We start from the raw sequence: 26,661 nt of genomic DNA on the forward strand, positions 1-26,661 counted from the left end.
ATTATTATAACAAAACCGTAACAACTCCACACTTTTTATTGCATTTTTCAGCTTGCCGCCATTGCGTTTTTATTTCCCAGCAAGTTGGCAGCCCTGGCTCTCGCACACAAAATCTCATTAATTAGTTCGCATTTTAGACGACGAAGGTAAAATTTTAGCGACGCGTTCAACGTAAATTTGCAGCCCCTAAAAACATTGAAAGTTTCGCAAATTTATTACAAACCGGTAGCGGCTAAACTTGACCGTCAATTGAAGAGTGCAAACAAAGTGCAGAGCAAGTAAAATGCGGTAAATTTACAAACGCAGCCACGTCACAGAGAGCGCATTAAAGAAAAAAGAAGAGAGTGCGGATTTTGGCAGCGAAATCCTAGTCTGAACAATGGACGTTAAACGAATGCACTAAAGTGCGGCGACTGTGGGGACGATAAATGTAAAGCCCAGTTTTCGGCATCGCTGGTAGGCAGCAGGGTCGGGGCGGGGGCGTGGCGGTCGTTGGAGGCGGGGGAGCGGCATTAAAAGATGGCAGCACAAAAGCGAACAAGATACATACATATACGTTCATATAGCGGCAAGCTGAAAGGCAAATGAAAAGTCCCGCATTCAAATCGCCTTGGTATTGGTATATTGGCATTAGTTTAAATACACTCAATAGCCAAAAGCGAAAAAAAAGCAAAAGCAAAAGAAAAGTGGCGACTCATGTGAGCAAAACGCAAACAAAAAGACCAGCGCAAGACGCCTCTCTGTGCGTGTGTGTGTGCGTGTCGGTGCTAATGTTTCGGTGTGTGTGTGCGAAAAAGAGACGATGAAAATAAGCAGCAAATGAGCAACAAAAACCACCCCGCCATTCCCTTTTCGCCGTCTCTTCAGTTCTGTGACTTTGACTGACATTTTCTATCGCCGCCGCCGCAGTCGTCGCAGAAATAATCAAAATCAAGTTTAGTGCTATGCAAATTAAAATTTGATTTCGCAAAGAGCGAAGAACAAGAACGCAAATCTAATGCAACCGTGTGTGTCGCCCGCCCGCCGGTTTCGCAAAATTTCCCACATCTTTCTCTTCCTTTTCCCTGTTTTTCTTTCTCCTCATTTTGTTATCGACGGTCATTCATCTTCTAGTCGATTTTCGTCGTTCTTCTTTCGCCCTCTTTTCGTTGGCGTGCCTGAGTGTGCGTTTGTGTGTGCCGTGCGTGAGTGGCCCAAAAAGAATTTGGATAATGTGAATACAGAAATTTATTAATTATAAACTAAATCATTTTGCAAGGCCCGCAAGTTCGTTGCGAATGAATGGCTATTGTCAATTGCTGGCCATTCGCTTTGTTATAAAGGCAGGCAGTCTCTTTCCCCTGCCCTTTCTCACTCCCTCTCTCTCTCTTTCTCTCGCGCTATGAAGATAGCTCACTCACTCTCCCCGTGTTTTTTGTGTGCGCCAGTGTGTGTAAGCGTGCGTCTGTGTGTGCGTGTCCCTGCACTGCTTTGCCGCCTTCTTTGTTCCCCGCATGCGAAAAGGGGGCGGGGCGGGGTAGTCGATTTATATCCATATCATTTGCGCCTGTTTTAAGGCCCACCGATCATGTGCCATTAGACCTTGTCCCACTCTTCCGGTTATCAGGCCACAGCTAACCCAAATTTACCTCTCTCTTTTGCAGCAGCAGCGATTCCAGGGGTCAGCTTCGAAACCCGAAAACTACACTCAACCTGCGAACTTTCACACTGTTCAACATAGCTAACTAATTTTTGTACTAAAAAGCAAGAATAAGTAGTCGCAACCAAGTATTCATATGTACATTTATACAATCCTGTATATTGGAACGGACAACTATTTATAATCACATAACAACATCCGGATAATCGATCGATAAAGGATCGAGCGATTCTGAAGTACCAAGTAGCGTACCCCAAGGAACCCCGAATCCCAGGCCCCGAGGAAAGGAAGTCAACCGATTATAGACATATATAAGGCGACTAATCGTATATTCCAAAACACTCCATTAGCGTTTAGTTAGGACAGATATATTTATACGTATACATATAGATGTTTAACGAAATTTTCAATTAGGCGCCAGATTAGGAACGAAGTAAAGCAATAAACGACGAACCTCAGCGTTAAGCAAATAGTTTTACCTACCTAAATTGAGCATATATAGTTTATATAATCAAGCCAAGCCGAGAGTGAGTCGAAAGTAGTAGAAAATCAAAGTATTCAAATCTCTAGCCGAGTTCTCTGTTAGCAGCTAGCACCTATTAGATTGCCGCAAAGACACCTGTTTCATTAGCAGATACTTATTTAGATTTTGTACGTAGCTAGGAACATAATCTGCAAATTTTTGATACATCCCCTTCCGATTAATGCGGCCAGGTGCAGTTGTTGCAATTCCGGTCCGAGTGTAGAGTCAGTAGAGACAGTCGCTAGTGTATAATCCGATCGAAACCACAGTCCAGGGACATCCAAGAGCCATGGACGAGTCGCAGCCGAAGACCCTGTACGTGGGCAACCTGGACAGCTCTGTGTCCGAGGACCTGCTCATTGCCCTCTTCGGCACAATGGGCCCCGTCAAAAGCTGCAAAATCATTCGGGAGCCGGGCAACGATCCGTATGCCTTCATCGAATATTCCAACTACCAGGCAGCCACAACAGCCCTGACCGCCATGAATAAACGCCTATTCCTCGATAAGGAAATCAAGGTAAGCTGATAAACTGCTCTCTTTAGTTATCACAATGTTTCTGAACATGTTTATTTCATTTGCTAAAGTCTTATTACTTACTTTTGCCACACATTTTCCCTACGCCAAAACCCTCATGTTATTGTTAATTAGACAGAAATTAATTGAATACCTATTAAACGAATGCTCTTCGCAGGTCAATTGGGCCACCAGTCCCGGCAATCAGCCGAAGACAGACATCAGTTCGCACCACCACATATTCGTGGGCGACCTCAGTCCCGAGATTGAGACAGAGACGCTGCGCGAGGCTTTCGCCCCATTCGGCGAGATCTCCAACTGCCGCATTGTGCGCGACCCTCACACCATGAAGTCAAAGGGTTACGCCTTCGTGTCGTTTGTGAAAAAGGCGGAGGCAGAGAACGCCATCCAGGCGATGAACGGCCAGTGGATTGGCTCGCGGTCGATACGCACCAATTGGTCCACGCGCAAGCTTCCTCCGCCGCGCGAGCCCTCCAAGGGAGGAGGCCAGGGAGGCGGTATGGGTGGCGGTCCGGGCAACGGGTCCGGTGTAAAGGGAAGTCAACGCCACACCTTCGAGGAAGTGTACAACCAGTCGAGCCCCACCAACACCACTGTATACTGTGGCGGATTCCCGCCGAACGTCATCAGCGACGACCTGATGCACAAGCACTTCGTCCAGTTTGGTCCCATCCAGGACGTGCGGGTCTTTAAGGACAAGGGCTTCTCGTTCATCAAGTTTGTTACCAAGGAGGCAGCCGCCCACGCCATCGAGCACACGCACAACAGCGAGGTTCATGGAAACCTGGTCAAGTGCTTCTGGGGCAAAGAGAATGGAGGCGATAACTCGGCCAATAACCTCAATGCCGCAGCTGCTGCGGCAGCAGCTTCTGCCAATGTTGCCGCCGTTGCAGCCGCCAATGCTGCAGTTGCCGCTGGAGCGGGTATGCCCGGTCAGATGATGACGCAGCAACAGATCGCAGCCGCTACGGGAGCGGCGATACCCGGCCAAATGATGACGCCTCAGCAGATTGCAGCGCAGTATCCATACGCGTACCAGCAGATGGGCTACTGGTATCCCCCTGCGGTAAGTATTACATTCCTTCAATATGCAATGACCTAAATGATTGAAACTAACTTTTTGCGTTCCTGCAGGCTTATCCCACAACCCAGATGCAGACGCAGTACATGCAGCAGGGCTACTATCCCTACGCCTACACTACCAGTGCTCAGCAAGCGGGAGGAGTCCGTAAGTATACCTTTCTCAGCTCCTGAATAATTATGACCTTGGCTTAATCAGCTTGCATACAATTTTCAGCGGCTGGATACCGCATGGTGCCGCCGAATGTGGCATGGGGCGTGCCCGGAACTGTGGTGCCCGGTGTGACGGCCGCCGCAGCATCCGCGGCCGCTGCAGCGAACGGATCACTTGCCCCCCAAATGATGTACAGTGCTGCGATGCCACAATACCAGACCCAATGAGCTGAGATGTGACGCCAGCTTCGACGCCGTTTGCAGCATCCGGGAAGTCGCCCCCAGCCGCAGCCACAACCACCTCTGCTGCATCAGCTTCCGCACCTGCAGCAGTTGCAAGCGCATTACGCACGTTTAGGTTACGTACAATACCGAGTAGTAGCTAAATCGGAACCGCTCCTGGCCATGCCGTTGACCAGCAGCAGCAGCCACATTGACGGTGGCGATGTATCTGGAGATTGATATGATGCGCGAGTGTCCAGTTTGAAAGTTGTGGCTACGGTTGCGGCTGACTGCGGTGGACGGAAGCGGAATCGTGGGTGGTATAGCCCCCCAAAAGTCGAAGGTTAAGGCGGTGCGTGGAACTCAACTTCAAGTGATCCACGCCGGCGAAAACTGAAAGAACATCAACTGAAAAGCTCCGGGCGATGGGCGGGTAGCTGTAACAATCTAATCCAATCTAAGTACGTGTTAAAATAATTTAATGATTTGTAATTTAAGCAGATATAGGCGTATAAACGAAACGGAAACAAAATAAACCGAATGAGAAATTCAACAAAAACAGAACAGAGATAATGCTAATTACGCGCGACAGAGTTAAAACAAAACAATCGAAACAAAAAAGTGACAAAGCAAATTGTAATTGTAACTATGTGGAACATGTGTCAACGAAAACTGAAGACGGAAAGGGTAGTGTCAGTAGGATGAAAGGAAAGCCACAAGCAAGCCGAATGCAAAAAAAAACAAGAGGAAAAAACAATTTAGTCACTAAGAGAATGTAAATTCGAGCATACATATTGTATATTTCCAATGTGGAAAACGAAATGCGATATAAATATGTAAAATGTAAAATAAAGAAGCAAAAAAATATATAAAACAAGTGAGAAAACGAACAGACGCTGTTTTTAAATTGATATAATGAATTCAGGAGAACTGCGGTTTAAAAATTAAATTTATATAAAGAGAGAAGATCTTCTCATTGCTGATCAAGGTGGTTATTACTACAAATCTGGTGGAGTCTAAATATATATATTTTAAAATGACTTTAAAAAGGAATTATTAATAACTTCGGCAATCGTGCAAAGAAAATAAACTAGGAGTAAAACAAATATTCATGGAAGAATTTTATAGCTTCAACATTCTCTAGTGAAACGCAGTTTTATTGCGAAACTAGTTTTCATGAATGCTAATTCTTCTGCTTACTTTCTCTTCATTTAAATGCACCTGGTGATGTCAGCAGTTGGTCAATTCTCAATACACTACCAATGGCTTCCAATTATATAGTTTTTTTGGGCATGACATTATTTTAGATAAAGGATGGAGTTGATGTTTTTTGAAATCGATTTTATTTAGCGTACTCTATAGATTTTGTTTATGTATATAGTTGTATATGCATGTAGTTTTGGATCTGTGTTTAGTAACTAGTCATAGAACTCAAATTCCGGGTGGGCGAGCTGCGTAGAAGCTGGTTCAATGTGTCGCGATAAGCGACGGGCATGTGCGCGGGTGTAGATGTATCTGATCGATCTGATAACACCAGATCCATACGCACCTGCTAGGTACAACATTTTGGGTGTGTTACTAATAATATAGGTGAATCGGAGACGATTGTATTTATGGCTGTAGGTACATAGATTGAAACAAATGAACTAAACTAGACTAACCATACGGACAGTGATAACTATTAAAACTTAAATACGATTCTGCGCTGGTAAATGTATCTTTGTGGGTGTGTATAAGTATATCATCGGTCTTAGGTCTACGCTTACTTCTAGATTACATGTAGCTTGTGGATGGGCACTCAATGTACAACAAAAATATGCTCTATAGTTCAAGGATACAATGGAAGTAGTTGTGAACTCCTTGGGCCGCCTGTCTTACAAAAAATAGCTACGGAATGTTTCAAAAAACTAGTTTATAAAGCAATTACTGTCATAAACAAAGATAGGGCGAATCTACTATTCTAGCAACTCCATTGAAAAGTACAGATATTCTTAGAAATATATTAGGTTAAATGAGTATAACGATAATGGAGCTGCATGACAAATGTCGCACCACATGGACATGGTTGTGAAACGACGAAAAAATACAATATTCTTAGGCTAAAACACAAGAAATAGATGGGAAACAAATCATATTCAATATTTCACTGGTAAATACAAATGTAACAATGTTTGTGAAACGAAAAGTCTACTGATTGATTAGGATCTTATGGGCGAGAAACATGGGTCACATAATCAAAACTAGTGCAACGAAAATGGGTTGCGTTCTGAGACTCACATCACAGCTGCTCCACATTGGATTAATGGAGGAGGGCAGGATCACTGGCTAGAACAGACTAGATGGTAATGTCTCCATAATCTTGCGACCACTTCTCGTACGAGTTGAGGCTTTGTGGCGCCACCGAGCGCCTGATGCGCTTAAGCGAACTGTGAAAGTCCTGCTCTGTAATCGCACGCATTGCACTGATGTCCAGACATTTCACTTGCTCAACATTCAACTCTCGAATGGGTTCCAAAGCGGCGTCCTTGGCCAGGGCCGTTAAGTCGGAGCCCGAGTATCCGTCTGTGATCTTAGCCAGGCGACGCAACGCCTCGGTATCCAACGGACTGCCTTGCTTTTGCAGCAGTCGATTGAGGAGCAGCTCGCGGGTCTGCTCGTCGGGCAGTGAGACGTAAACGCGCTTTGTAAAACGACGCAGGGCGGCCTCGTCCAATTCCTGCGGCCGATTGGTGGCGGCCAGCACCACGATTCTATCTCCGTCCGGATTTCCGGGCAGCCCATCGAACTCCACCAGAAACTCGGTCTTTAGGCGGCGCGATGCTTCATGTTCGCTGCTGCTTCGCTCCGAGAGCAACGAGTCCACCTCGTCGATGAAAATAATGGAGGGCTGCATGTGACGGGCCACGGCAAAGAGTGCCCTCACCAGTTTCTCACCATCCCCCACGTACTTGCTGGTCAGCGAGGCAGCTGAAATGTTCAGGAAGGTAGCACTACACTCAGTAGCCACAGCGCGTGCCAGCAGGGTCTTGCCATTTCCGGGAGGACCAAACAGCAATAAACCCTTGGCCGGTGCACGAAGTCCTAACAAAGGAAGAAGAAATGATTATGGTGACGGTTCTGGTCGCAGAATAACCAACTTACCCGTAAAGAGTTCCGGTCGGACGGAGGGTAGAATGACCATTTCCTGAAGAGCCTGCTTGGCCACATCCTGACCGGCAATGTCAGTCCACTCTACTTTGGCCCCACCCTCGACGATCTCGTCGAGTATAAGCTGCACGAGCTTCTGCTCCACTCCTTTCACACTCACCACCGGAGTGCTGGCGCCACTGCCACTAGGTCCGTTGTTGTTTATGGGAGTCCTCGAACGCTGGGGCGGCGTATTACGCCCAGAAGACTGTAATATACAGCATTTATTGCAATTAGTATTTTAATTACTGTCCGAGTAGTATTTGCCAAATGCAATATAAACATTTACAAATTAGGTTTACTTATCAGATACTCACAAATTGGCGCCGAACGGCGGGAGGCGTTGCAGCCGTCTTGGCTGGTTGCCTTTGGACTGCGCCTACAGATGTTTTGGAGCCAAGGTTGCGGGGCAGTGTTTGTGATTTGTTGGCCACGGCCAAGTTGACGGGTCGCTTGGATCCAATTGTTAGTTTTCGGCCAGATGCTGGGAAAGAAAAAAAGCACAGTCAGAGAAGCATACTCTTGAAGAATGTACCATTTTTAAAGTTACAATTTGGCCAATCGAAATAAAAAATTGTAAGAAAATCAAGTGCTATGTGAGGTGATAGGGATTGACTGATCGATCTGCTTTTGCTCGCTTTGCGCTGGCGTGTGAGGATCTTGTTGGGTGCGCGTTAGCTGGTGAAGAACTTACCAATGGGTTGGGCACTGGTGGTGGCCTTGGGCCCGTAGCCACTGCTGCGCACCCTTAGCTTCATGGGTTCGTTGGTCATTCCCGCCAGCATGGGCTCCCTGGTCTTCTGCGGCTTGCTTGGCGCCTGCTCTTTCTGCTTCTCCTTTAAGGAGAGACGCTCCATTTGCAAATCCTGCTCACGCAGAGCTGCGCGCCGGATGAACACGTGTGTATGGACAAAACGGAGGGGACAACAAAAAAGCAGGGTAAACGTGCAAAATGAAATAAACAAAAAATGAGGTAAACAAAAACTATGTTTTAGGGGTATAGGAAATATGACGCCTCACTCACCTAGAAAATGGAGACGATCCCGCGCCATCGAAAGGTTTGTCTGCATCTTGTCATGCAGGCGCTGGGCCCGATCCCAGACATCACCACGTCCACTCCAGCAATCGACAGCTATGCCATCCTCCAGCTCCTTGATACCCTTCCGGTAGAGCTCAATTGCCAGCTCTTTGTGACCTGGAATAATATAGTAATGATATAATGATATTTATTAACGTGTACATAGCCCGTCAAGCTCGCTTTCCTCTAATAAATAGTTTCAATATATAAAAATCAAATGTTTGGAGGACTACTACTCAATAAATGTCCATCAAGGCAGACAACCCCTTCTCCTGCTGACATTTGGGGCATCCATTGTGCGCGCGTTCTGGCTTATTGATTCTCACACTCGACAGACAACAAAAGCGGCTAGCGGGCGATGACTCATTGAGCATTGAACACTCGAACTCGAACTGGAGCTGCCACCCCCGACGCTGTCACTCACCTTCGTTCTCCTCATCAATTTTGAGCGCCTTGGAGATGTACTCGAAGGCGCGTCGATGGTGATGCTTCTGCTTGGCCAGCAAGGGATCGCCGGGACCAGGTGAATACCCTCCTCCCGGACGATTTGCGGCCATCTCCAAGGGTTGAATGGGTCTGAAACGCTGGGGCTGATTGGATAACTGCTGCTCCTGGCCGTCGGCGTCACGATTTAGCTCCGAAGGATGGTTCAACGACTGCTGTTGCTCCTTGGAGGAATTCTGCACCACGATTTCAATATTACAGTCGCGTCGATGCGGACGGTAAATCACTTTTGTGCTGGCACCGTAAAGGTAGCGAAAAATACAAAACAGCTGATAAATCAGCGAGCGCAGAACGTTAAACAGAAAGATGATGGGGAACGAGACGACGTAGAGGTTCTGCTTGTGCACGGAGGACGAGTAGCCGCCGTACGTATGATGGTGGCCGCTGCGTGGGGAGCACGTAGTGGGGGTCAGGTCATCTGTGGTGGTGGTGTCGTCGTCGCCGTCGGGTGAGCTGCCCGGACTACGGCGATTCGATGAGGAGCCTCCACCGGCGGCAGATGAACCGCCGGCGACAACGGCAGCAACGTTTGAGGCGCTCGACGAGCGGTGCGTGGACTGGCGACCACCGACGCCTCCGCCGGATGATCCTGTCGCGCTGCTGGACTTTATTGGTGATTTGGTGCTGCTGCTGCTGGCGCTGGAGGAGGACGACTGGTTTTTAGTGCGTACCATCGATATCGATTCCGCGCTGTCTGCGCGTCCAGCACTCCGGCCCCCCGCTCTCCTCACCCTAGCCCCGTGAAAGTTGCACGGGGAAGTTATCCTTTAAGCCAAATAGGTTGGCCGTGGCACGCGTTGGTATTGATGCCGCACAAAAAACAAACAAATTCTCGAATATTATTGTTTTACGTCGTTCGAGCCAGTGCTCATTTTGCTGATATCCGAGAGTACTGATTTTTCTCCGCACTTACAACTCTCCCGACGTTGAAAATTGAAGCTAAGCTCTGGAGTCCCAGCCAGTGCTGCCCAACTATCGATTACAATATCTAGCGGGCATAGTTATGAAGCCAACAAATATCCAATTTCAAAGTTTAAGTGGTGGGATGTAACGGCTAAAATGTAGGTAGGAAGATTTTCAGCAAAGTACAATATTGAGTAAGTTTAAATTGAGTTTAGTTCGATTCAATGTCTTTTTTTATCGTCTTCATTTACTCTATATACTTTGATTAAGTAAAAACTAGTTGTGTCCTTAAAACCATCCTTAACGGTTAGCTACTTCAACGGAAAAACGCTATCTTGGCATCTCCTACAGATCCAGCTGTCAGTAAAGTTGCCAGACATTTTCGTATTCGTTGTTTTTAGATGGCAAAATTAAAATTACTTGATCAATTTTAAGCTACTGAAAGAAAACACATTTTAGATTTGTTAAATTCTTAGAATTTAAACACAATTTCCAAAAAATTGGGGAAAAACATCGCATTGTTTTGCGGTCGCCCGGTGTGGCAGCCCTGGCAGCTGGGTTGCGATATATCGACCTTGGTACACCAACTGCCATCCCCATCACTCTCTGGGTTGTTTTTTTTTGCGTTTTTGCATAACAAAATCTTGGAACTTCGGCTAAAAACGCCAGCGATCTCTGACCAGGAGAGCACGAGAACAGGAGCGGCACATCTCACTTGGAGAGCAGTCGGAATGGGACAGTACACGGCGTCGCAGCGCAAGAATGTAAGGATACTGCTCGTGGGCGACGCTAGGGTGGGGAAGACGTCGCTGATTCTGTCTCTGGTCAGCGAGGAGTATCCGGAGGAGGTGCCTCCTCGGGCTGAGGAGATCACCATTCCGGCGAACGTAACGCCCGAGCAGGTGCCCACCAGCATCGTAGACTTCTCTGCCTTGGAGCAGTCGGAGGATGCCCTGGCCGCCGAAATTAACAAAGCGCACGTGGTGTGCATAGTTTACGCCGTGGACGATGACGACACATTGGATCGGATCACCTCCCATTGGCTGCCGCTTGTCCGGGCCAAATGCAATCCCTCCCTGGACGGCGAGGGTGATGCCGAAGCGGAGGCGGACGGAGATGTACAAAGGGAACCTATTCGCAAGCCAATCGTTCTGGTGGGTAACAAGATAGACCTCATCGAGTATTCCACAATGGACAGCGTGCTGGCCATCATGGAAGACTACCCTGAGATTGAGAGCTGCGTGGAGTGCTCTGCCAAGACACTGCACAACATCTCCGAGATGTTTTACTACGCCCAAAAGGCTGTGCTGCACCCGACTTCTCCCCTGTATATGATGGAAGAACAGGAGGTAAGTGTTTCCAGTGTGGATCATAGGTCGAAACATTATCATTGCGCCATAATAGACGGTTTGGTGATAAGTAATCACCAATAAGCTTGTACTCTTCTAATACAAATCCTTATTTTCAGCTCACATCCGCCTGCAAGAAGTCGCTAGTGCGCATCTTCAAGATCTGTGACATTGACGGGGACAATCTGTTGAACGACTACGAGCTGAATTTATTCCAGCGACGCTGTTTCAACACACCCCTCCAGCCGCAAATCCTTGATGAGGTGAAGGCCGTAATACAGAAAAATGTGCCCGATGGCATATACAACGATGCGGTCACCCTGAAGGGCTTCCTCTTCCTACACTGCCTTTTCATTCAGCGGGGGAGGAACGAGACGACCTGGGCGGTGTTACGGCGCTTTGGCTACAACGACCAGTTGGAGATGTGCCACGAGTATCTTAGGCCACCGCTGAAAATACCGCCTGGCAGCAGCACAGAACTCTCGCACCGTGGTCAGCAGTTTCTGATTGCTGTCTTTGAGCGCTATGATCGTGATGGCGACGGAGCCTTATCACCCGAGGAGCACAAGATGCTCTTCAGCACATGCCCGGCTGCACCATGGTCCTACTCTACCGACATTCGCAAGTCCTGCCCGATTAACGAGACTACTGGATGGGTGACACTGCACGGGTGGCTCTGTCGGTGGACACTGATGACGCTGATCGATGTGGTCAAAACAATGGAGTATCTGGCCTATTTGGGCTTCAATGTTCATGAAAACGACAGCCAGTTGGCGGCAATTCACGTAACTCGAGAGCGTCGCATCGATTTGGCCAAGCGCCAAAGCAGTAGGTCCGTATACAAGTGTCATGTGATTGGACCAAAGGGATCAGGAAAGACTGGAATGTGCAGGGGATTCCTAGTGGAGGATATGCACAAACTAATCGGAAAGGAGTTTAAAACGAATGTCGTTCATTGCATCAACTCTGTGCAGGTGTATGGTCAGGAAAAGCATCTCATCCTGCGCGACATAGATGTAAGACACGCCCTTGATCCCCTCCAGCCACAAGAAGTCAATTGCGATGTTGCCTGCCTGGTCTATGACTCATCCAATCCCCGTTCCTTTGAGTATGTGGCCCGCATCTACATCAAGTATTATGCGGAGAGTAAGATTCCAGTGATGATAGTCGGCACCAAGTGCGACATGGACGAGCGCCGGCAGGACTACCTAATGCAGCCGTCGGAATTCTGTGACAAGTACAAACTGCTGCCTCCGCATCTCTTTAGCCTGAAAACCAACAAAAAAGAACTGTATACCAAGCTGGCCACAATGGCAGCGTTTCCGTGAGTACACCTTTTCTGATCCACTGTTGGGTGCTTCTTTTGTAAGCTAATACGGCTAGCAAAAAGCAGTGAAATACTTTTGAAGCACCAACCCTTAAAAGTATTTCACTTTATAGTAGTTTTAGATTGCATCTAACATTCGGGATTAATGGTTACTTATCTTATTATCTTCTCTTCTACCCTTTTTTTGTGTGATGGTTGGTGTCTGTTTTCTGTGTTGTGGTGTGATGTTTGTACACGTCGACGGCTTCGCGGATATGCAGTCGCTTCCAGGCCGCCTGGATACTGTTCTACAAGCACAGGTTGGTACAGCTGTGGGAGTCGGCGTAAGTGTTACCATTTAAACTGAACTTGTTACTAATGTCAGCCTTATATTTGTTGTTTCATCTGCCACGGTGCCCGTATTACTTCCTTGGGGCGCACAGATTCCCATCCATAACCGCTTGATTAATGTGGTGTGCGGCAGCTTCCTGTAGTTCTTAGTTTTTTCGTTACGATACCTTTTAAAATCCTGCCTCTGGTTTATCATTTCTAATTCGGTTCTTTTTTCTCACAAGCAGCCACCTCAGGCAATTTGGCCTGATGACGGAGGACCCCAAGCTGTGGTGGAAGGCGGGACTGGGAGTGGCCGCAGCTACCATGCTGGGATTTATAGTGCTGAAAACGATAAGTGCTGCCGGAGCCCACTCCCGCTAGATGAACCCACTAGGTTAAGAGGACGGGCTTAACACACAATTACCACAGACACGTTAATGTTGGACAAATTCATGTAACTTATTTATTATTTACTTGCTTGGTACTGTAAATCCAAATTTATTGTTACGAAAACTAAAGCAAACCATGAAAGGGACACACGCCGATGCTCGCATTCCTGACTTGTAAATACACTCGCCAAGTTCACTCGCAGGAATTGGGCTGGAGCAGTGACCAGTGGAGCACATTGTGTACGTTGCATTTCTATTCGTATTAACTTACTTAAACCATGTACTCTCTGATAAGTCAAATAAGGCATTGTTACCAGCATAATCGAGTAACGAAACAACCAAAATCGTGCATAGCTGATAGTGATATGTACACGTACTGCGTTCTATATAAACCAATATATACTACATCTAGAGAATCACCGGGTTCGGTGATATCGCACTTTTGTAAATACGCGCAAAGCCCCTAGTATGAGCAATAAACCTATCTATATGTGTGGATTGGCATATAGCAATATTTAATGGCATTCGATGTTTTAGTCATTTCATTTTCCCAAAAGGACAAGTTTATTTTAGTCTGCATGATGAGTTTGGATAGCTATCGCCTCAATCATTATAAAATGTTCCACATAAATCATTCGGTTTGTAAAAGCTTTAATAATAATTTATCTTACTATAATTGAGTCTGTACACGACTCTGGCTTGTCGAGGTCTCAAATCGTACAGCAAATACTATTTTAATCCTACTTTTGTATTCCATTGATCGACGCTGCATTGGCAGAAGCAGGCGACATGCAGTTGCCATCTGGATATCGCTTCTGGAACTGCGTAATAAGCTCCGGATCCACCAGTCGTATGCCATCCAGTTGGTTTCCCAGGGTTATCCAGTTCGGTTGGATGTTGTGTGGACGCCCAAAGAGCTCGATCTTGCGGGTTCCCGGGCTAAGACGCTCGATAATGCCATAAATCTCATCCGGCTTGTGAGAGGTTGCCCGCACCTCCGCCACAATTACATCACAATCAAGTCCTCGATTCAGGTTTGTGGGATTGCCCTTCATGCCCACCAAGCAGTGCTCTTTGCCGTGGTTTAGCCAGTGACCCGTACGTCCAGTGCGAATAATCCGCTGCAATTGGTTGGTCTTTACCCAGATGAGTTCGTCCACGCGCTCATAGCCCCACAACTTGAGGCAATCGCGGCCAAGTTCCATGGCTCGTCCTGTGACCCATAGAAAGATCAAGCCGTCATCCTGAAGGGCCGGCACGCCCAGAGCTCTCATTTCATCGTCCGACATTGTGCCGTAGGGCAGTTCCATGTGAATATCCCAGGGAGGATCGGCCATCACCACAGCAAATTTTCCCAGCACCGTCATGTCCAAGAAGCGCAGATCACATTGAATCCATTGCGGCGGATAGAGCGTGCAACTGGAGTCTACGCTGCGCTTGAGGCTCAATTTGGTTTTCACATCCGTCGGCTTGTTTGTGTTTATATGCGGCAGGGTGTCCACCTCATAGTGCACGTACTTGCAGGTGGCCATGTGAAAGCAGGTGTTAAGGAAGCTGCAGTCCCCCAGAGATTCGTCTGTGTGAGCCTGAATGATCTTTTTGAAATGCAGTTTGGTGCACTTGTCTGTTGTCTCACTGCCGGAGGTATCACTGCCATCGGTGGATTCCTGCGACTCGGCCTCGCAATTGTTTATAGCTTCCGCGATGATTTCTCCATCCTCCGCTGCAGTTTCTGTCTTGGGTACCTTCCCGGTAACGCTGTCGCCCGCATCAACATCCGTGTGAAGCTCCTTCTCGTCTCTTCGTTCTTGTTTCTTCTTGGCCGCCATCTCGGCTGTGGCTTGTTGGGCCTTTAGGCACTCGACTTTTGTGCCGTGGGAGCAAAACTCCATGACCTGCGCTCCCCCGTGGGACTTAAACTTCTCAGCCACGGATCGCTCTTTGGCCGTCGGCTTGGTAAGCAGCTCAAGGATCTCCTCGCCCACTTGCTTACTCTGCTTTTCGCGGGTGGATGGCATGGACAGCAGCATCATAATGTCGTCCGGAGCATCCAGACTTGTGGACTCTTTCCGTACTGCATTAGTTTCCAGTTTTATTGTCTTCTCCTGCGGCTGATCACCGTCCTCGACTTCCACTGTAAAATCAACAACAAATTATTTATTTTACAATGAGAGTAGTAATTTATATGAGACCCACACTTCCTCTTGGCCTCCTCCTCCTTTTGCTGACACGTATCGTTGGTGTCCTCCAGGATCTCCTTTAGCTCCTTGGGCTGCACAGAAATGATTTCGCAGCCAGCCTCTGTGCCGATGGTCACGTTTCGAATCACAATGGCACCCTGGTTGGCCAGTTTTCCAAGTATAAAGTTCACCATCTCCAGGCTGCTGCCGGCTATCTTTTCCACCACCTGCGTGGATACGATGGGCAGGGCCAGAGAGCAGGAACTGAGCGTCTGCAGCACCTCCTTCTGTACCTCCAGGTCAGCCTCAACTGAAAATGCGGAAATATTTTTGTGTTTGTGTCTCCAACTTGTTGCCATTGCCGGCGCTTACCAAGTTCCTTTTTCGGATTCGTCAGATCCTCCTGAATGTCCGAGAGGATCTCGATGCGCTCCTTCTTACGCTTTTCTAACTTCTCGCGAAGCGTGTTCCGCTTTGTCTTAAGCGACTTTATGTCCCACGCGTCTGCCATTGTTTATAAATTGCTGCCGGCCTATGGTAAACAAAGTAATTTTTTTTACAAAGGCTGGCAATGTGACCGTGCTAACAGTGCAGGTAAAAACGTTACATTAAAATACTAAACTAAGGTAATATACATCTACATTTTACATAACTGAATTTAAATTCTGGTGTCCATCCTTAAGAAGTATAAAAGAGCCACTGTTGGAAGTAGGCCAGCATTCAAAATTTAAATTCAAATATATTAAAAGTAAAAACATATCCTCCTAAATATTGTTAATCTTGTTTTCATGATATATTAAAACACACCGTTGTGTATTTATTGATTGGTATATATGATTTTTCCTGTTCCGCCCAGTTGATATTTTCAAGGAATCCGCTCTGGCCACACTGCTCCGCTCCCCATCGCAAAAAGCGGAAGCTGCGACACCGCTGCTCCGTAACATTTTGCCCAATAAAACGTGCCGAAATTCATAAATATTTGATGAAAACCGCTCCAATCGTAAATAATAACCAAAACCGTTTCATCTGTGATCGAATCGCGATAAAAACGCGCGCGAGTGCCAAATAGAAAGAGAGCGAGTGCCGCCTTTTGCCTACTCCCCGAAATTCGTGGCGTTTTCTTTTTTGTTTATGCGCACAAGAGAGAGCAAAGCATAAAGTGCGCGCACACACACACACCTACACACGCGTACACAGAAGTGGGGATTTGCGAAAATTTAGTCAATGTGTGTGTGTGCGCATAGCATTTGCACACATTGTTATTGTTGGGGCGAGACACAGAGAGGGCGACAGAGAGAACGAGGAGAGAGCTAGAGCGAAAGAGTGAGAGTGAGGCAGCTGAACTGGGGCCAGATTTATAACGCGACATTCGCACTTTTACTCTGGAGCATGACGGTTCTTTCGCGGCACTTTCGACGCGATCCAAAGCTGCAGCCCAAGCAGCAGCAGCTTCCGAGTCCGTTCCGAATCCAAATCCGATTCCGATTGCTAGTCGACAGCAGCCGAAGAGGAGGAGCTGTCTAATCCGCAACAGATTCGCAGCGCGTACATACATATTGATTCAGTGCGAGTGCGAGTGCAGTTGCAGCGCGCGCCCCATCACAACAACAAGAAAGAAAGAACGAGAGGAAGAAGAAAAAAACACACACCCCCACCAACCACCCCTCGTTTTTCACTGTGTATACTACAGCTTTTCGCTTCTTTTTTTAAGGCGGCGGCACGCCCTTCCCCAACGTGCGTGTGTGCCCGTGCGTGTGTGTGAGTTTGTATGTATGTATTGGCGGGATAACCCAGAAAATCGACAAAAACTTTCGAAATATTGAATTGTGAAAACTATCAGAAAATCAGAAAAATTATGTGCCTGGTCGACATATATTCCCCAGTTTGCATCGAAATAATGTGCAACTCAAGTACATAAACAACAGTTTAGAACACACCTCGTGTACACGAATATAAAAATACCTTGCGACGAGAACCAGCAAAGAAACAACATGAAGATGGTCGATAAGTCGTCCAAGTTGGTGGATAAATTTGCCGTAATCAGCGGCACCGGCGGCAGCGGAACCGGAGGCGGTTCGCTCAATCTGCAAGGCGGCGGAGGAGGCGGCGGCTCTGGTGGCGGAGGAGGTGTCTCCGGATCTGGTGGCATCTCTGGTACGGCCGGCTTGTCCGCCGGTGGAGGCATGACCAGTGGCCAGAAACCGGTGCCCATGAAGTTATTCGCCGCCTGGGAAGTGGACCGAACGCCGCCCAATTGCATCCCAAGGTGAGTGTAAACAAATTTCACTCATGTATGTACATACATATGTACATACAAAATGCGACGTAGTGACAGTAGATACCAAGTAGCTTGCCAATTTGTTTTGTTTTGGCTTGTTTTATTTCGCTTTGTGAAAATAAAACACACAAAAATGCCAACTGAGGTAACAAGAGTGGTAACTGTTATTTAACTAGTTGTCGGCCTTCAAATTGTAAACCAAATATATTTTCCATAGCTATACATTGATTACATAAAAATAACTGAACAAAATATAAATTATTTGTATTTTCGACTTGTTTAAACTAGAACATACCGTATCATTACTGTTGGCCAAAAGTACTGAACTTAAAGGTTAAAAGTTTCTGATACCTTAAAAAAGATAATACAAATCAGCAGTTTGTTTACAGCTTATTGTTGATTTTCTGCCAATTTGGTTTCGTGCCTGGGTTTCCGTTCGATTGGGTTTTGTTTTGTTCCTATTTTTAGTTAACAAAAGCAACAACTGCGCTAACTGTTATTTAACAGGTATTGTTGTTGCTGATTTTTATTTATTCGCCTCGGCTTAAGAAATCGAAAAAGTATTCAAATGCAATATAAAAGAGATTGACTTAAGGCAATTAATCGATTTCATATTTTTGCGAACTTGCTGAGCAAGGAATTAATAATCTACAATTTCCTGGAATACATATGTACATAAAAAAGGCTTTATGATCTTGACCCCTCTAACTAAATACATGTGTGTTAAAAAACAATCTCGACATTTTTGGCCGTGATAGTAAATCTGACCGCAATTAAATCCCAACCTAACCCAATATTATGTTAGAGATAAGATGGAAGGTTTAAAATTCAAGTGAGGCACATAAAGAAGTATGAAATAATGTAGGAAGCAACTTGTAATTTTTCAATGTAACCTAAGATCAAGGGTCTATTTTCAATGAATGCCAGACTGTATGACTTTGTAATACAAAAGTATTGTGAAATTTGAAATATGTATTATGAGCCCTGCCAGTGGTGTACAAATTATAAAATTGATAACTTCGCAATCTCTGTTGATAAAGCTTCTATCTCTGAATGGCGATCCGCAAATAAACCCGTTTGTTTTGGGGCATTGTTTTGCGTGCTTTCTTTCATTCCACACGTCTTGTGCCATGCCTTTGGCCCAGTAACCCCGAACCCAAGATGAGTAATGCCCCATCTCATCTGGCTGCTATTCTGGGGGCTACTTCTGGTCTGGCTGATAAGAATTAGCGGCCTATTTGCATGCGGGTGAGTCAGACTGTGTCCACTTTGGCTCAGATGTTGACTCTGGACAAAGATTAATCTATAATTGGGACAGACACCCCGCTGCGTAGCACAAATTAGAAATTAGCCAGGGCAAGGCGCACTTTTTTTGGCCGAGTTTAATCGCATTTGTGTATTTTAAGAGCTCTCAAGGCGATAAACTGGTCAAGTAGACGGGCATTAAGATATAAGTAGCCAAAGACCCTGAACACTCCCACTTCCAAATAAAGTTTAAGCAAGTGAAGAGTAAAAAATCGTTGTACGACTTGTCAATCCATGAAACACATGTACAATGAACTTTTAATCTGACACAAGATGCATATGCATCGAATTTTTCGTTTGTGTATAAAAAACTGAAGTAATATACAACTTTGGTGTTATTTCTCGCTGTGCAGAAGGACCATCAGGCGGTTGGAAAGTATTTACTAAATATTTGATGGCCAAGGCCAAATGGGCTCCTCTCGCCTTCTTTTGGCACCTCACACCACACATTTGGTGGGTCTTTTTTGTCTGTTCGAAAGGTCATAAACCGCTGATGCCGCTTCTGTTTTATCTTCGGGATACATTTTGAGTTTGGGTTTGAGTTTTCCGTCTTTGTTTTGCTTTGTTTGTTTATAATTATGCGCTCGCTTGGCTGGCTTATAATTAGAAACTGAAGCTAAGCAAGCAAATTGGGAATTTTTCAGTCACCAACTTTGAACTTTTCGACCGAGGGGCGAAGAAGGGGCTGAAACTTTCACCAGAGCTCAAAAGAGCCAGTGAAGACGGCATATTTTCCAGTTGGCTAATTAAAAATGTCATTCTGGCTAATTGCAGATGAAAGTAAATGTAATTTGTAGTTATGCCACTGCACCATGTGTCGTCACATTTCCTATTTCCCTGTTTCCCTGTTTTCCCTCCGACTGCGCAAATTGTATCTTTATGTTGATTTTATCTACGGCCGAATGCGGCACGTAGAGCATATCCAGACTTTGATTAGGGCTCACGCGGCATTAGCGCAAGTTTTCCTTGCGGTCGCCAGTCGTACGTGACCCGTCTGATCCGGCGCATTTGCCTGACGACCCTAACCGATCCCATCCAATCCGATCCGACCCGGCCGACGGCTGATTCATCCGGCTCCGCTTGACCCGTCAGAGCAATCAAATTCAAATCAAATCAGAAAAGGGAATAAAGAGGGCAAACACACACACTCATCTACTTGGTGGCAATGTCAGGGTTTGAAATGCATTCAAGTTCGAGGCGTAGCAAATTATCCTTGGCAAAGTTTGCTGTGTATCTCGTTTTAATTTGCCTGATTTGTCTGAGGGTTGCGGAAAAGTTGTGTGCCAATGCAGAGATACAGAAATTGCCACACTGTTAATTTACTTTCATGGAAGATACGGCTGAATGAAACTTTTTCCATTCTGATTAACAATGCGGCGGAGGGAGGTGAATCACAATACTCGTATCCTTATCTTCTGTTATACGCAGCAATTAACTTAATATTCTCATAAAACTAGAGGGGTTTGCACTCCATTAATTGGATTGGTTCTTAAAGAATTTCTTTGTCGTACTTTTGTAATTGGAATTCTTTTCCAAATGTGAACTAAAATAAACCAACTTGAAACTTTCTATGATCAATTTAGATATGACTCAAATTCTTATCTAAGGATCTTAAGAATATGTGAAATTTACTGAAAGTAATTGAAACTCCACGAGGGCTAGATTTTATTAGGGTTCCCCTAGTTTATCTTTATTAACATACAATATTATTTGGAGTGCCCTTATCAGCAGGACACTTTTGAGGGAGCATTTTCCAAACTGTTTGCCTGCCTTATCGGTAGAAAACAAATCATAAATTTGAGTGGCACTAATCCTTTCCCTTTCTCCTTTTACGGCGCTTATCTTAAATGATTTTTACTTGCGCGTTTTGTTGGTTTTAGTGGTTACCTGAAAATTGAATTGCATTTCAGCCATTTACAAATCATTTATTTGCCTGGCGGTCGGCGTACGCAATAAAAATGCACTTGGGATAGGTTCGGTTAATTTGATGTTTGTGTGTTGCTTGTGTTTTTTGTTATTTGCGGTTCGCTTCGATTTATTTTTACACCAGGAAATTTCATGTTTTTCATGTTCCCAAGGAAGTGGAACACGTCGGTCTATGGATTGATCGATGTTACTGGCTCCATTATGCGACGCTTTCTTTCCTTTCCCATTTGTTTTTCATTTTTTTTTTGCCCAGGTCTAATTGTATTTTAAGTGTCGAGCTCTTTGTTTATAAATAAATGTGAAATGGCTGTGCGGTATTTCGATTTCTGATAAACATTCAGGAATGTTTTCCTCATCGCTTTCATGTAATTTATAAACTGCGCCAATGTTTTTACTACAAATTAATTTAAAGCCAACCAAAATAGCCGAAGAGATGCGACCAATGTTGTCAGTGACATATTTCCCAGGTCCAATTTGTATCTCTGCCTGCCGATCGAGCCAGCTGTTAAAGGGGCGGGGTGCCGCGGGGTCTTGTATCTGTATCTATAAGTAGAATTTATAGCGCGACAAGCGACAGCAGTTGGCTGAATTTTTGTTTTTTTCGCTGTAGCGCGTGTTTGCCCACGAAAAGTTAGCCTTGAACTTTTTTTTTTCTTCTCATCTGCTGCTCTGTCGTTCTTTTATTTTGCACGAAACCCAAACAATATCTAGAGCATCATCGTCACAGCATCACATGTATCATTTCGTGTGTATCTGTATCTGAGCAGCATCTGTACCTGCATCTGCATCTACATTGGTGTCTGTGTGTTTGATAAATTGAATTCTTTTCCGTTGGCTATTTCACTGCATTCAGTGGCAATATTTTTTATCTTTATTGTTCATGCCGAAATATTATGTCAACGGAATGGATCGCTCTTTGTTCGAATGGAATTTGATTGCTCAACTGGCAGATATCCTCTAGCAAAAGGTTAAGAACTAAGTGCAGTCATTTGACAACGAGATATATTATGGCTTACAAATGCGAATAACAACTAAGTTTACCTGGCTAACTGTGTAACATATATTTTAAATGAGGTATTTAAAACCTACATTCTGTATATACCCCGCTTGTTCCTAAATTTTCCAGGGTATACCAATTTATGCTGATAGCTTTTCGAATTGATTCTGGGTGCAATTTTAATGGGATTTACTTTATTACGGTGTCAGTGCTGCTGGCACTGCTGTTGCTGCTGTTGCTGCTGTTGCTGCTGCTGCTGTTGCTTTTTCGCTGTCCCAACGCCATCTGTGCATCATTGCGATTACCGGCGACGAGTCAGCAGCTGTGCTTTTGGCCATGACCGATGATTCAGGTCTTCGGGTGTGGGGTCCCCGGGTGTGGAGGTGTGTCACTGTGGGAGTTTAGTGCTTGTTGTGGGCGGGGGAACCACCTCAGCAATCAGTTTGCCTCGAAAAAAAACAAAAATACATGAAAAGAGATAAGAGTAGGGAAAAGAAAGTGGTTAAGCACTCGAGTTTCTTAACTGTTTTGTTGCGGCTAGACCGAAATTGAACCGAAAACCTAAACTAAAACCCGAACCAATCGATTTCCTGTTGCGTTCGCCGCGCTCTGACCCAAATTCCTCCAAACGAATTTTCCCCTTGGGTGATGGAGAGCCCCCTTCAGAGACCAGAAGCCGGGCCTCGACCCAAATTCTCTAGTGCAACCGGAGGAGGCGGGGTGATCCCAGATGCGCCCTCCCCTGCATCTGATGCTGATGGTGGTGTTGGTGTTGGTGGTAGCGGTGGCATTCTCCTCTAAGCGCATTAACCGCGATCCCGAGCCAAGTCGAGTGTCGAGTGTCGATTTGAGTTGAGCTGAGTTGAGTTGAGCTGGTGGCGTGTTAATGCCCACAGCTGGCAAATCTCCTGGTCATTAGGGTCGATGGAAAAGTGCAGCAGGAAAGTCAATTAAATTCGATGTATGCCAGCATCAACCAGCAGCCGAGCCACGGGAACCTGTGTGTGTGTGTGTGTGACCAAGTCAGGTGGGGATTAAGCACAGTTTTCCACATTGTGGTTAGTTTCTCCTTACAAAGTCGTTAGATTCCAATCAATTATCCAGTATTCCATGGTGTTGGAGCACTCAAGCCATTGATTATTCCTACAATACTTGGTTACTCATATCATAAGATCTAGAAACTAAAAGCCAGGTCGTCAATCAAAGTGTTTTATATCCATTCCCAATCAGTTGCAAGCCCAAAACCAAACAATGCAAAATTCATTTCCTCGACAACAAAGAGCGAGTGTTGTTGTTGTTGCTATTTTTGCTGTGGCAGCCATCCTGTCCTGTCCAGCTCCCGACCGTTGACTCATCCAGTGTGTTGGTCGAACTGCTTCTGCCTGCACTGGATTTTCCATTTTCCATTTCCGCCCCCCTCCGTTTTTGTTTGCACTCGCGTCCAAGGCGATGGCGAATGCGAAGGTGCTGGCATGGAAGCGGCGTTGAAACTTGGAGTACCACGACATTGTCCAGGCATGTCAACGTCAAGTTTGTTGACTCGTCCGGGCAACCTGCGCCCAAGTGGAGTTTTGCAGCAACACAAACAACAGCGACCGTATCACCGCAAACAGCGGCAACACGAACGGGTGCACCAGCAACAACTACAACAAATACATCCACTGCAACAACGCCAAAGACGGCAGCAACTGCAATAACAGCCGCAAACAACGTGCAAGTTGGCGAATACTTCCGCTCCCCCAAGTTCCAAGTTCCAGGTTCCAGGTTCCATGCTGGCCAAAAGCAGACAGGCCAAACGAGCTACGGATGTCAGCTGCATAAATCGTTCGCCTCCAGACCTCCAGTTCTGCCTTCACCCCGCCCTCGATGTGCATGTGCTCCTCCGGTACAGGGAAATCTCCTCCAGACGATTCCTAACATGGCACATCTAGTACCTAAAAGCGGAGTGGATCGATTTCCTACGTTTAAGTTTATGTTGAATTGGTAACTAAAGCTGGAATTTCCTAACATAATAAATATATACTTCAAATTAAACATTTTTTAGACTATTAAGTTGCATATGCTCGATTTTGTTGAACGAAATTGGAGACCCTTACACATTTCAGTAAACTATCGTTAGTCTTGATCATTCAACAGAAAGGAAGTTGTGTGTATGGAGGCTCTACTGTATGCACTAGCACCCAGCTGTAGATAGTGCCTCCCATCGAAAGCTGTTCATAAAAGTGCAATTTATTAGCATACAAAGTACGTCGTCTAGAAAAGCAGAAAGGCTAAGAGCAAAGCCAGGCGTTGGTGGGGCAGGTTTTGGGCACCGAGAGAATGAAAACATTGAAAGTTGCTCAACCTGGAGTGGTTTCCTCCGTTGGCCATGAAATGCTGGCCATGTTAGGGAGATTTGTGTGCGGTTCCCAGCCTTTGTTGCCATGCATTATAAGCTGTTGACCCAGCATTTCATTTTGGCTTTAACCGGGCCACCAGATACATACAGCTGTGGCATTAGCGAAAGATTTAGAAGATATTGTAAACTGGAATCTATTAGGATCCACAAAGCTCTATACAACAGGCAACAGGATGTAATCTAATCTAACTAAATGTAAAACAATTGATGGACTGTGATAGCGTAATCTATTAGATAAAGAAGGCGTTGTTTAATTATTTAACAAACCCCTTACGCTATAGATACAAGTCTAGTGCAAATATCGATCGTTATGATGTAACATAACTGCTGCATTCCCAAACATAATAAATAGATTACTAAAACATGATTATAAATTGGCGTTTTTCATATAAAGCGGTGGTAGCCAACGCATTGATGCTGATAGATTTTCAAATACTCCATATTCATACGATTGTGTTAATGAACAAAATAATATATCAGATGCATAATAATGCTTTGCTACTTTTTAGACAGTGATGTAAAAGAGTTGAGCCAACAAAAATATAATGGCGTGTTGGCAGTAACACGCCCATTCACTTACTGTCCAACAATATCTATCCAACTATCCAACACATCTAACCGCATCAAATGGCTGATAAAGCCATCACGTTGGGCTCTATAAAATAATGTATGTGATGGCTTATCGAACCCAGGTAGCAAATCGGTCCTCAATTAACCCATTAACGAACCTTTCCTATGCGGTAATCCCATTCAGACTCACCTTTGTATTACGTATGCGTATGATCGGATGTTGGCCAAAGTTGTTAGCCCAAGAGGGGAATGAGATCGAGATAAAAATGCAAATACAAAACACATTGATTAAGCCGAAAGTGTGAATCGATTCGATTCAATAGCGGTGAGGGTCGGTCATCCAAAGATCTCCGGCCAATCTCGGCTCGAAATTGGATTTATCTAGTTGTTTGGTCTCGTGCCGGCAAACTGCAAAAGTGATTATCGAGTGACTCACTGGATGAAAGCCGCAATTCGAAAGTGAAAGGTTTCATTATGTCTATTTTCGGGTTTCTTTCGCCAAAATTCGTTGCCAAAAAACATAAGTTGAAAAAACTTTTCAACGATTTTCAGCCACTTTTGCGACAATTATGGAATTGGAGCGCCTGACCGGACTGCCTGAGTATTTAAGTGGCTGAGTGTTTTTCGGGGAGGGAAAAGAGCCCGCTTGACACGAATTCCGGCAGATGATGCTCATATTCTCATTAATAAATACGAGGAAAGCGGTTTATAGTTTGCGTATTAACATAAAAACTTTGCCAATGCTGAACTTTAACTACAAGGAGACCGGGCCAGCGGTTTCAGAGTAGCAAGCAGCCGAGAGTGGCAGCTTCACAGCGAGTCACTTGACACAGTTTGTGGTTGAGCCGCAGGGTTGCGGGTGGGGTTTGGGAGGTCGGTGGTTGCGGTTGCGACTTCTGCTCGAGCTTAATTCCAACGTAGGAGCTGAGCAACTTTGGCTTTTGACTTGGCCCGTACTTGGCAACAAAGTATTTAAACCGATTTGTGTAATCTTCTTCCGTTAACGAGAAATTATAATTGAAAGTCGAAATACTTTGAGAGCCCTTTGTTTGTGCAGAATGTGTTCACAATATTTGTAATCACTTTAAAGCAAGAAGTTTATCTTTGAAAAGTTTCTCCACCTGTTAATCCTTGACTGCTTAAACTGTTGCTGATAATTTGATACTATTCTGAGCTAGTGTTACAACTTTCCGCTTTTCCAGTTTATAGATTTTAAATGACTTGATTCGAAAGGCTTACATTTTCATTTAATCTGACTCATCCATTGGGTAATTCCCATTTCACTGGCTCTTGAATCCCCATGATTGAGACACGAAGGAATGTCGGAAAATTTCAACGTACCTATACTTATTTGGCCTTTGGCAATTAAAAAATGGAATATATCTGAGGAATTCTTCATTTTGTGGGTGCGTGATATAAACAAAAGGCTTTCATTGTTTATATCTTGTGGCATTATGCCTACATATAGATCGTTGTCTGTGTATCTATGTATCTCACATTTATACTCGAAAGTAAACAAGAGTCAAGTATTCATAAGTCCGAGCACGCTCTAACAGATCATAATTTTAATTTTATGGATATACAGTGTGTTTCCCACGAAACGAACCGTATTCTGCGATTTATAGAATTTACATTGTAGCTTGAATACATATTACCTTGGTGGGTTTTCTAGAAATATATCAGTTTTTACTTAATGGCGAAAGTAACATGTCTTTTAACTTAAATGTATATATTTTAAAATGTATAATAGATATAACAACTAAAATTAATTGATTGGAGTTCGAATAACTTATAAGAATAACTATGA

General features: G+C 45.1%; 5 protein-coding genes across 17 annotated transcripts in view; 3 read left to right on the plus strand and 2 right to left on the minus strand.

Annotated features, from left to right (window-relative positions):
- The first annotated feature begins 51 nt into the window (after positions 1 to 51).
- Positions 52 to 5,042, plus strand: LOC122622489 (nucleolysin TIAR). Of its 3 annotated transcripts, none has more exons than XM_043800953.1 (5): positions 52 to 146; positions 1,644 to 2,679; positions 2,855 to 3,763; positions 3,832 to 3,925; positions 3,977 to 5,042. In XM_043800953.1, the coding sequence occupies exons 2-5, from the start codon at positions 2,452 to 2,454 to the stop codon at positions 4,156 to 4,158; spliced, it is 1,413 nt and encodes a 470-aa protein (XP_043656888.1). In that variant the 5' UTR covers positions 52 to 146; positions 1,644 to 2,451; the 3' UTR covers positions 4,159 to 5,042. The 3 variants fall into 3 exon arrangements, with proteins under 3 accessions (XP_043656888.1, XP_043656887.1, XP_043656889.1); XM_043800952.1 differs by having other exon boundaries at positions 93 to 288; XM_043800954.1 differs by having other exon boundaries at positions 97 to 288; positions 3,995 to 5,042.
- A 697-nt stretch (positions 5,043 to 5,739) lies between these two features.
- LOC122619308 (spastin) lies at positions 5,740 to 9,896 on the minus strand. Of its 2 annotated transcripts, XM_043796149.1 has the most exons (6): positions 8,841 to 9,889; positions 8,363 to 8,533; positions 8,033 to 8,218; positions 7,656 to 7,822; positions 7,294 to 7,546; positions 5,740 to 7,233 (listed from the first exon to the last, which is right to left on the minus strand). In XM_043796149.1, the coding sequence occupies exons 1-6, from the start codon at positions 9,592 to 9,594 to the stop codon at positions 6,488 to 6,490; spliced, it is 2,277 nt and encodes a 758-aa protein (XP_043652084.1). In that variant the 5' UTR covers positions 9,595 to 9,889; the 3' UTR covers positions 5,740 to 6,487. The 2 variants fall into 2 exon arrangements, with proteins under 2 accessions (XP_043652084.1, XP_043652085.1); XM_043796150.1 differs by lacking the exon at positions 8,033 to 8,218 and having other exon boundaries at positions 8,841 to 9,896.
- A 334-nt stretch (positions 9,897 to 10,230) lies between these two features.
- LOC122620498 (mitochondrial Rho GTPase) lies at positions 10,231 to 13,724 on the plus strand. Of its 7 annotated transcripts, XR_006326134.1 has the most exons (6): positions 10,231 to 11,172; positions 11,292 to 12,496; positions 12,760 to 12,822; positions 13,057 to 13,265; positions 13,331 to 13,440; positions 13,496 to 13,724. XR_006326134.1 is itself a non-coding variant. In XM_043797986.1 (4 exons), exons 1-4 carry the CDS (start codon positions 10,555 to 10,557, stop codon positions 13,190 to 13,192), a joined length of 2,001 nt encoding a protein of 666 aa, XP_043653921.1. In that variant the 5' UTR covers positions 10,231 to 10,554; the 3' UTR covers positions 13,193 to 13,724. The 7 variants fall into 7 exon arrangements, 4 of the variants coding, with proteins under 4 accessions (XP_043653921.1, XP_043653922.1, XP_043653923.1 ...); XR_006326133.1 differs by having other exon boundaries at positions 13,331 to 13,724; XR_006326132.1 differs by having other exon boundaries at positions 10,232 to 11,172; positions 13,057 to 13,440.
- A 75-nt stretch (positions 13,725 to 13,799) lies between these two features.
- LOC122620499 (N6-adenosine-methyltransferase MT-A70-like protein) lies at positions 13,800 to 15,940 on the minus strand. Its single transcript, XM_043797989.1, has 3 exons — positions 15,753 to 15,940; positions 15,397 to 15,690; positions 13,800 to 15,334 (listed from the first exon to the last, which is right to left on the minus strand). The coding sequence occupies exons 1-3, from the start codon at positions 15,889 to 15,891 to the stop codon at positions 13,941 to 13,943; spliced, it is 1,827 nt and encodes a 608-aa protein (XP_043653924.1). The 5' UTR covers positions 15,892 to 15,940; the 3' UTR covers positions 13,800 to 13,940.
- Positions 15,941 to 16,285: 345 nt separating this feature from the next.
- Positions 16,286 to 26,661, plus strand: part of LOC122618998 (phosphofurin acidic cluster sorting protein 2) — a 35,238-nt gene continuing 24,862 nt past the window's right edge. The window contains exons 1-2 of one of the 4 annotated variants that reach the window (XM_043795641.1): positions 16,286 to 16,380; positions 17,092 to 17,646. In XM_043795641.1, the coding sequence (XP_043651576.1) occupies positions 17,372 to 17,646 (275 nt within the window). In that variant the 5' untranslated portion in view covers positions 16,286 to 16,380; positions 17,092 to 17,371. Of the gene's footprint in view, positions 17,647 to 26,661 lie in introns of all 4 variants that reach the window. The other 3 variants (XM_043795642.1, XM_043795640.1, XM_043795644.1) reach the window with 3 other exon arrangements.

The sequence above is a fragment of the Drosophila teissieri genome, chromosome 3R (assembly GCF_016746235.2).
Source record: "Drosophila teissieri strain GT53w chromosome 3R, Prin_Dtei_1.1, whole genome shotgun sequence".
NCBI lineage: Eukaryota > Metazoa > Arthropoda > Insecta > Diptera > Drosophilidae > Drosophila > Drosophila teissieri.

Excerpts from the sequence above, each read along its gene's own strand:
- LOC122622489 (XM_043800953.1), top strand. The coding sequence starts at position 2,452 with ATGGACGAGTCGCAGCCGAAGACCCTGTACGTGGGCAACCTGGACAGC. Across the intron at positions 2,680-2,854 it reads TCCTCGATAAGGAAATCAAG|GTCAATTGGGCCACCAGTCC; the intron begins GTAAGCTGATAA and ends TGCTCTTCGCAG. Across the intron at positions 3,926-3,976 it reads TCAGCAAGCGGGAGGAGTCC|CTTGCATACAATTTTCAGCG; the intron begins GTAAGTATACCT and ends TGGCTTAATCAG.
- LOC122619308 (XM_043796149.1), bottom strand. The coding sequence starts at position 9,594 with ATGGTACGCACTAAAAACCAGTCGTCCTCCTCCAGCGCCAGCAGCAGC. Across the intron at positions 8,534-8,840 it reads AATTGATGAGGAGAACGAAG|GTCACAAAGAGCTGGCAATT; the intron begins GTGAGTGACAGC and ends ATATTATTCCAG. Across the intron at positions 8,219-8,362 it reads GGATCGTCTCCATTTTCTAG|CTCTGCGTGAGCAGGATTTG; the intron begins GTGAGTGAGGCG and ends TCCGGCGCGCAG.
- LOC122620498 (XM_043797985.1), top strand. The coding sequence starts at position 10,555 with ATGGGACAGTACACGGCGTCGCAGCGCAAGAATGTAAGGATACTGCTC. Across the intron at positions 12,497-12,759 it reads GCCACAATGGCAGCGTTTCC|TCGCTTCCAGGCCGCCTGGA; the intron begins GTGAGTACACCT and ends GCGGATATGCAG. Across the intron at positions 12,823-13,056 it reads GTACAGCTGTGGGAGTCGGC|CCACCTCAGGCAATTTGGCC; the intron begins GTAAGTGTTACC and ends TCTCACAAGCAG.
- LOC122620499 (XM_043797989.1), bottom strand. The coding sequence starts at position 15,891 with ATGGCAGACGCGTGGGACATAAAGTCGCTTAAGACAAAGCGGAACACG. Across the intron at positions 15,691-15,752 it reads GAATCCGAAAAAGGAACTTG|TTGAGGCTGACCTGGAGGTA; the intron begins GTAAGCGCCGGC and ends CCGCATTTTCAG. Across the intron at positions 15,335-15,396 it reads GGAGGAGGCCAAGAGGAAGT|TGGAAGTCGAGGACGGTGAT; the intron begins GTGGGTCTCATA and ends TTGATTTTACAG.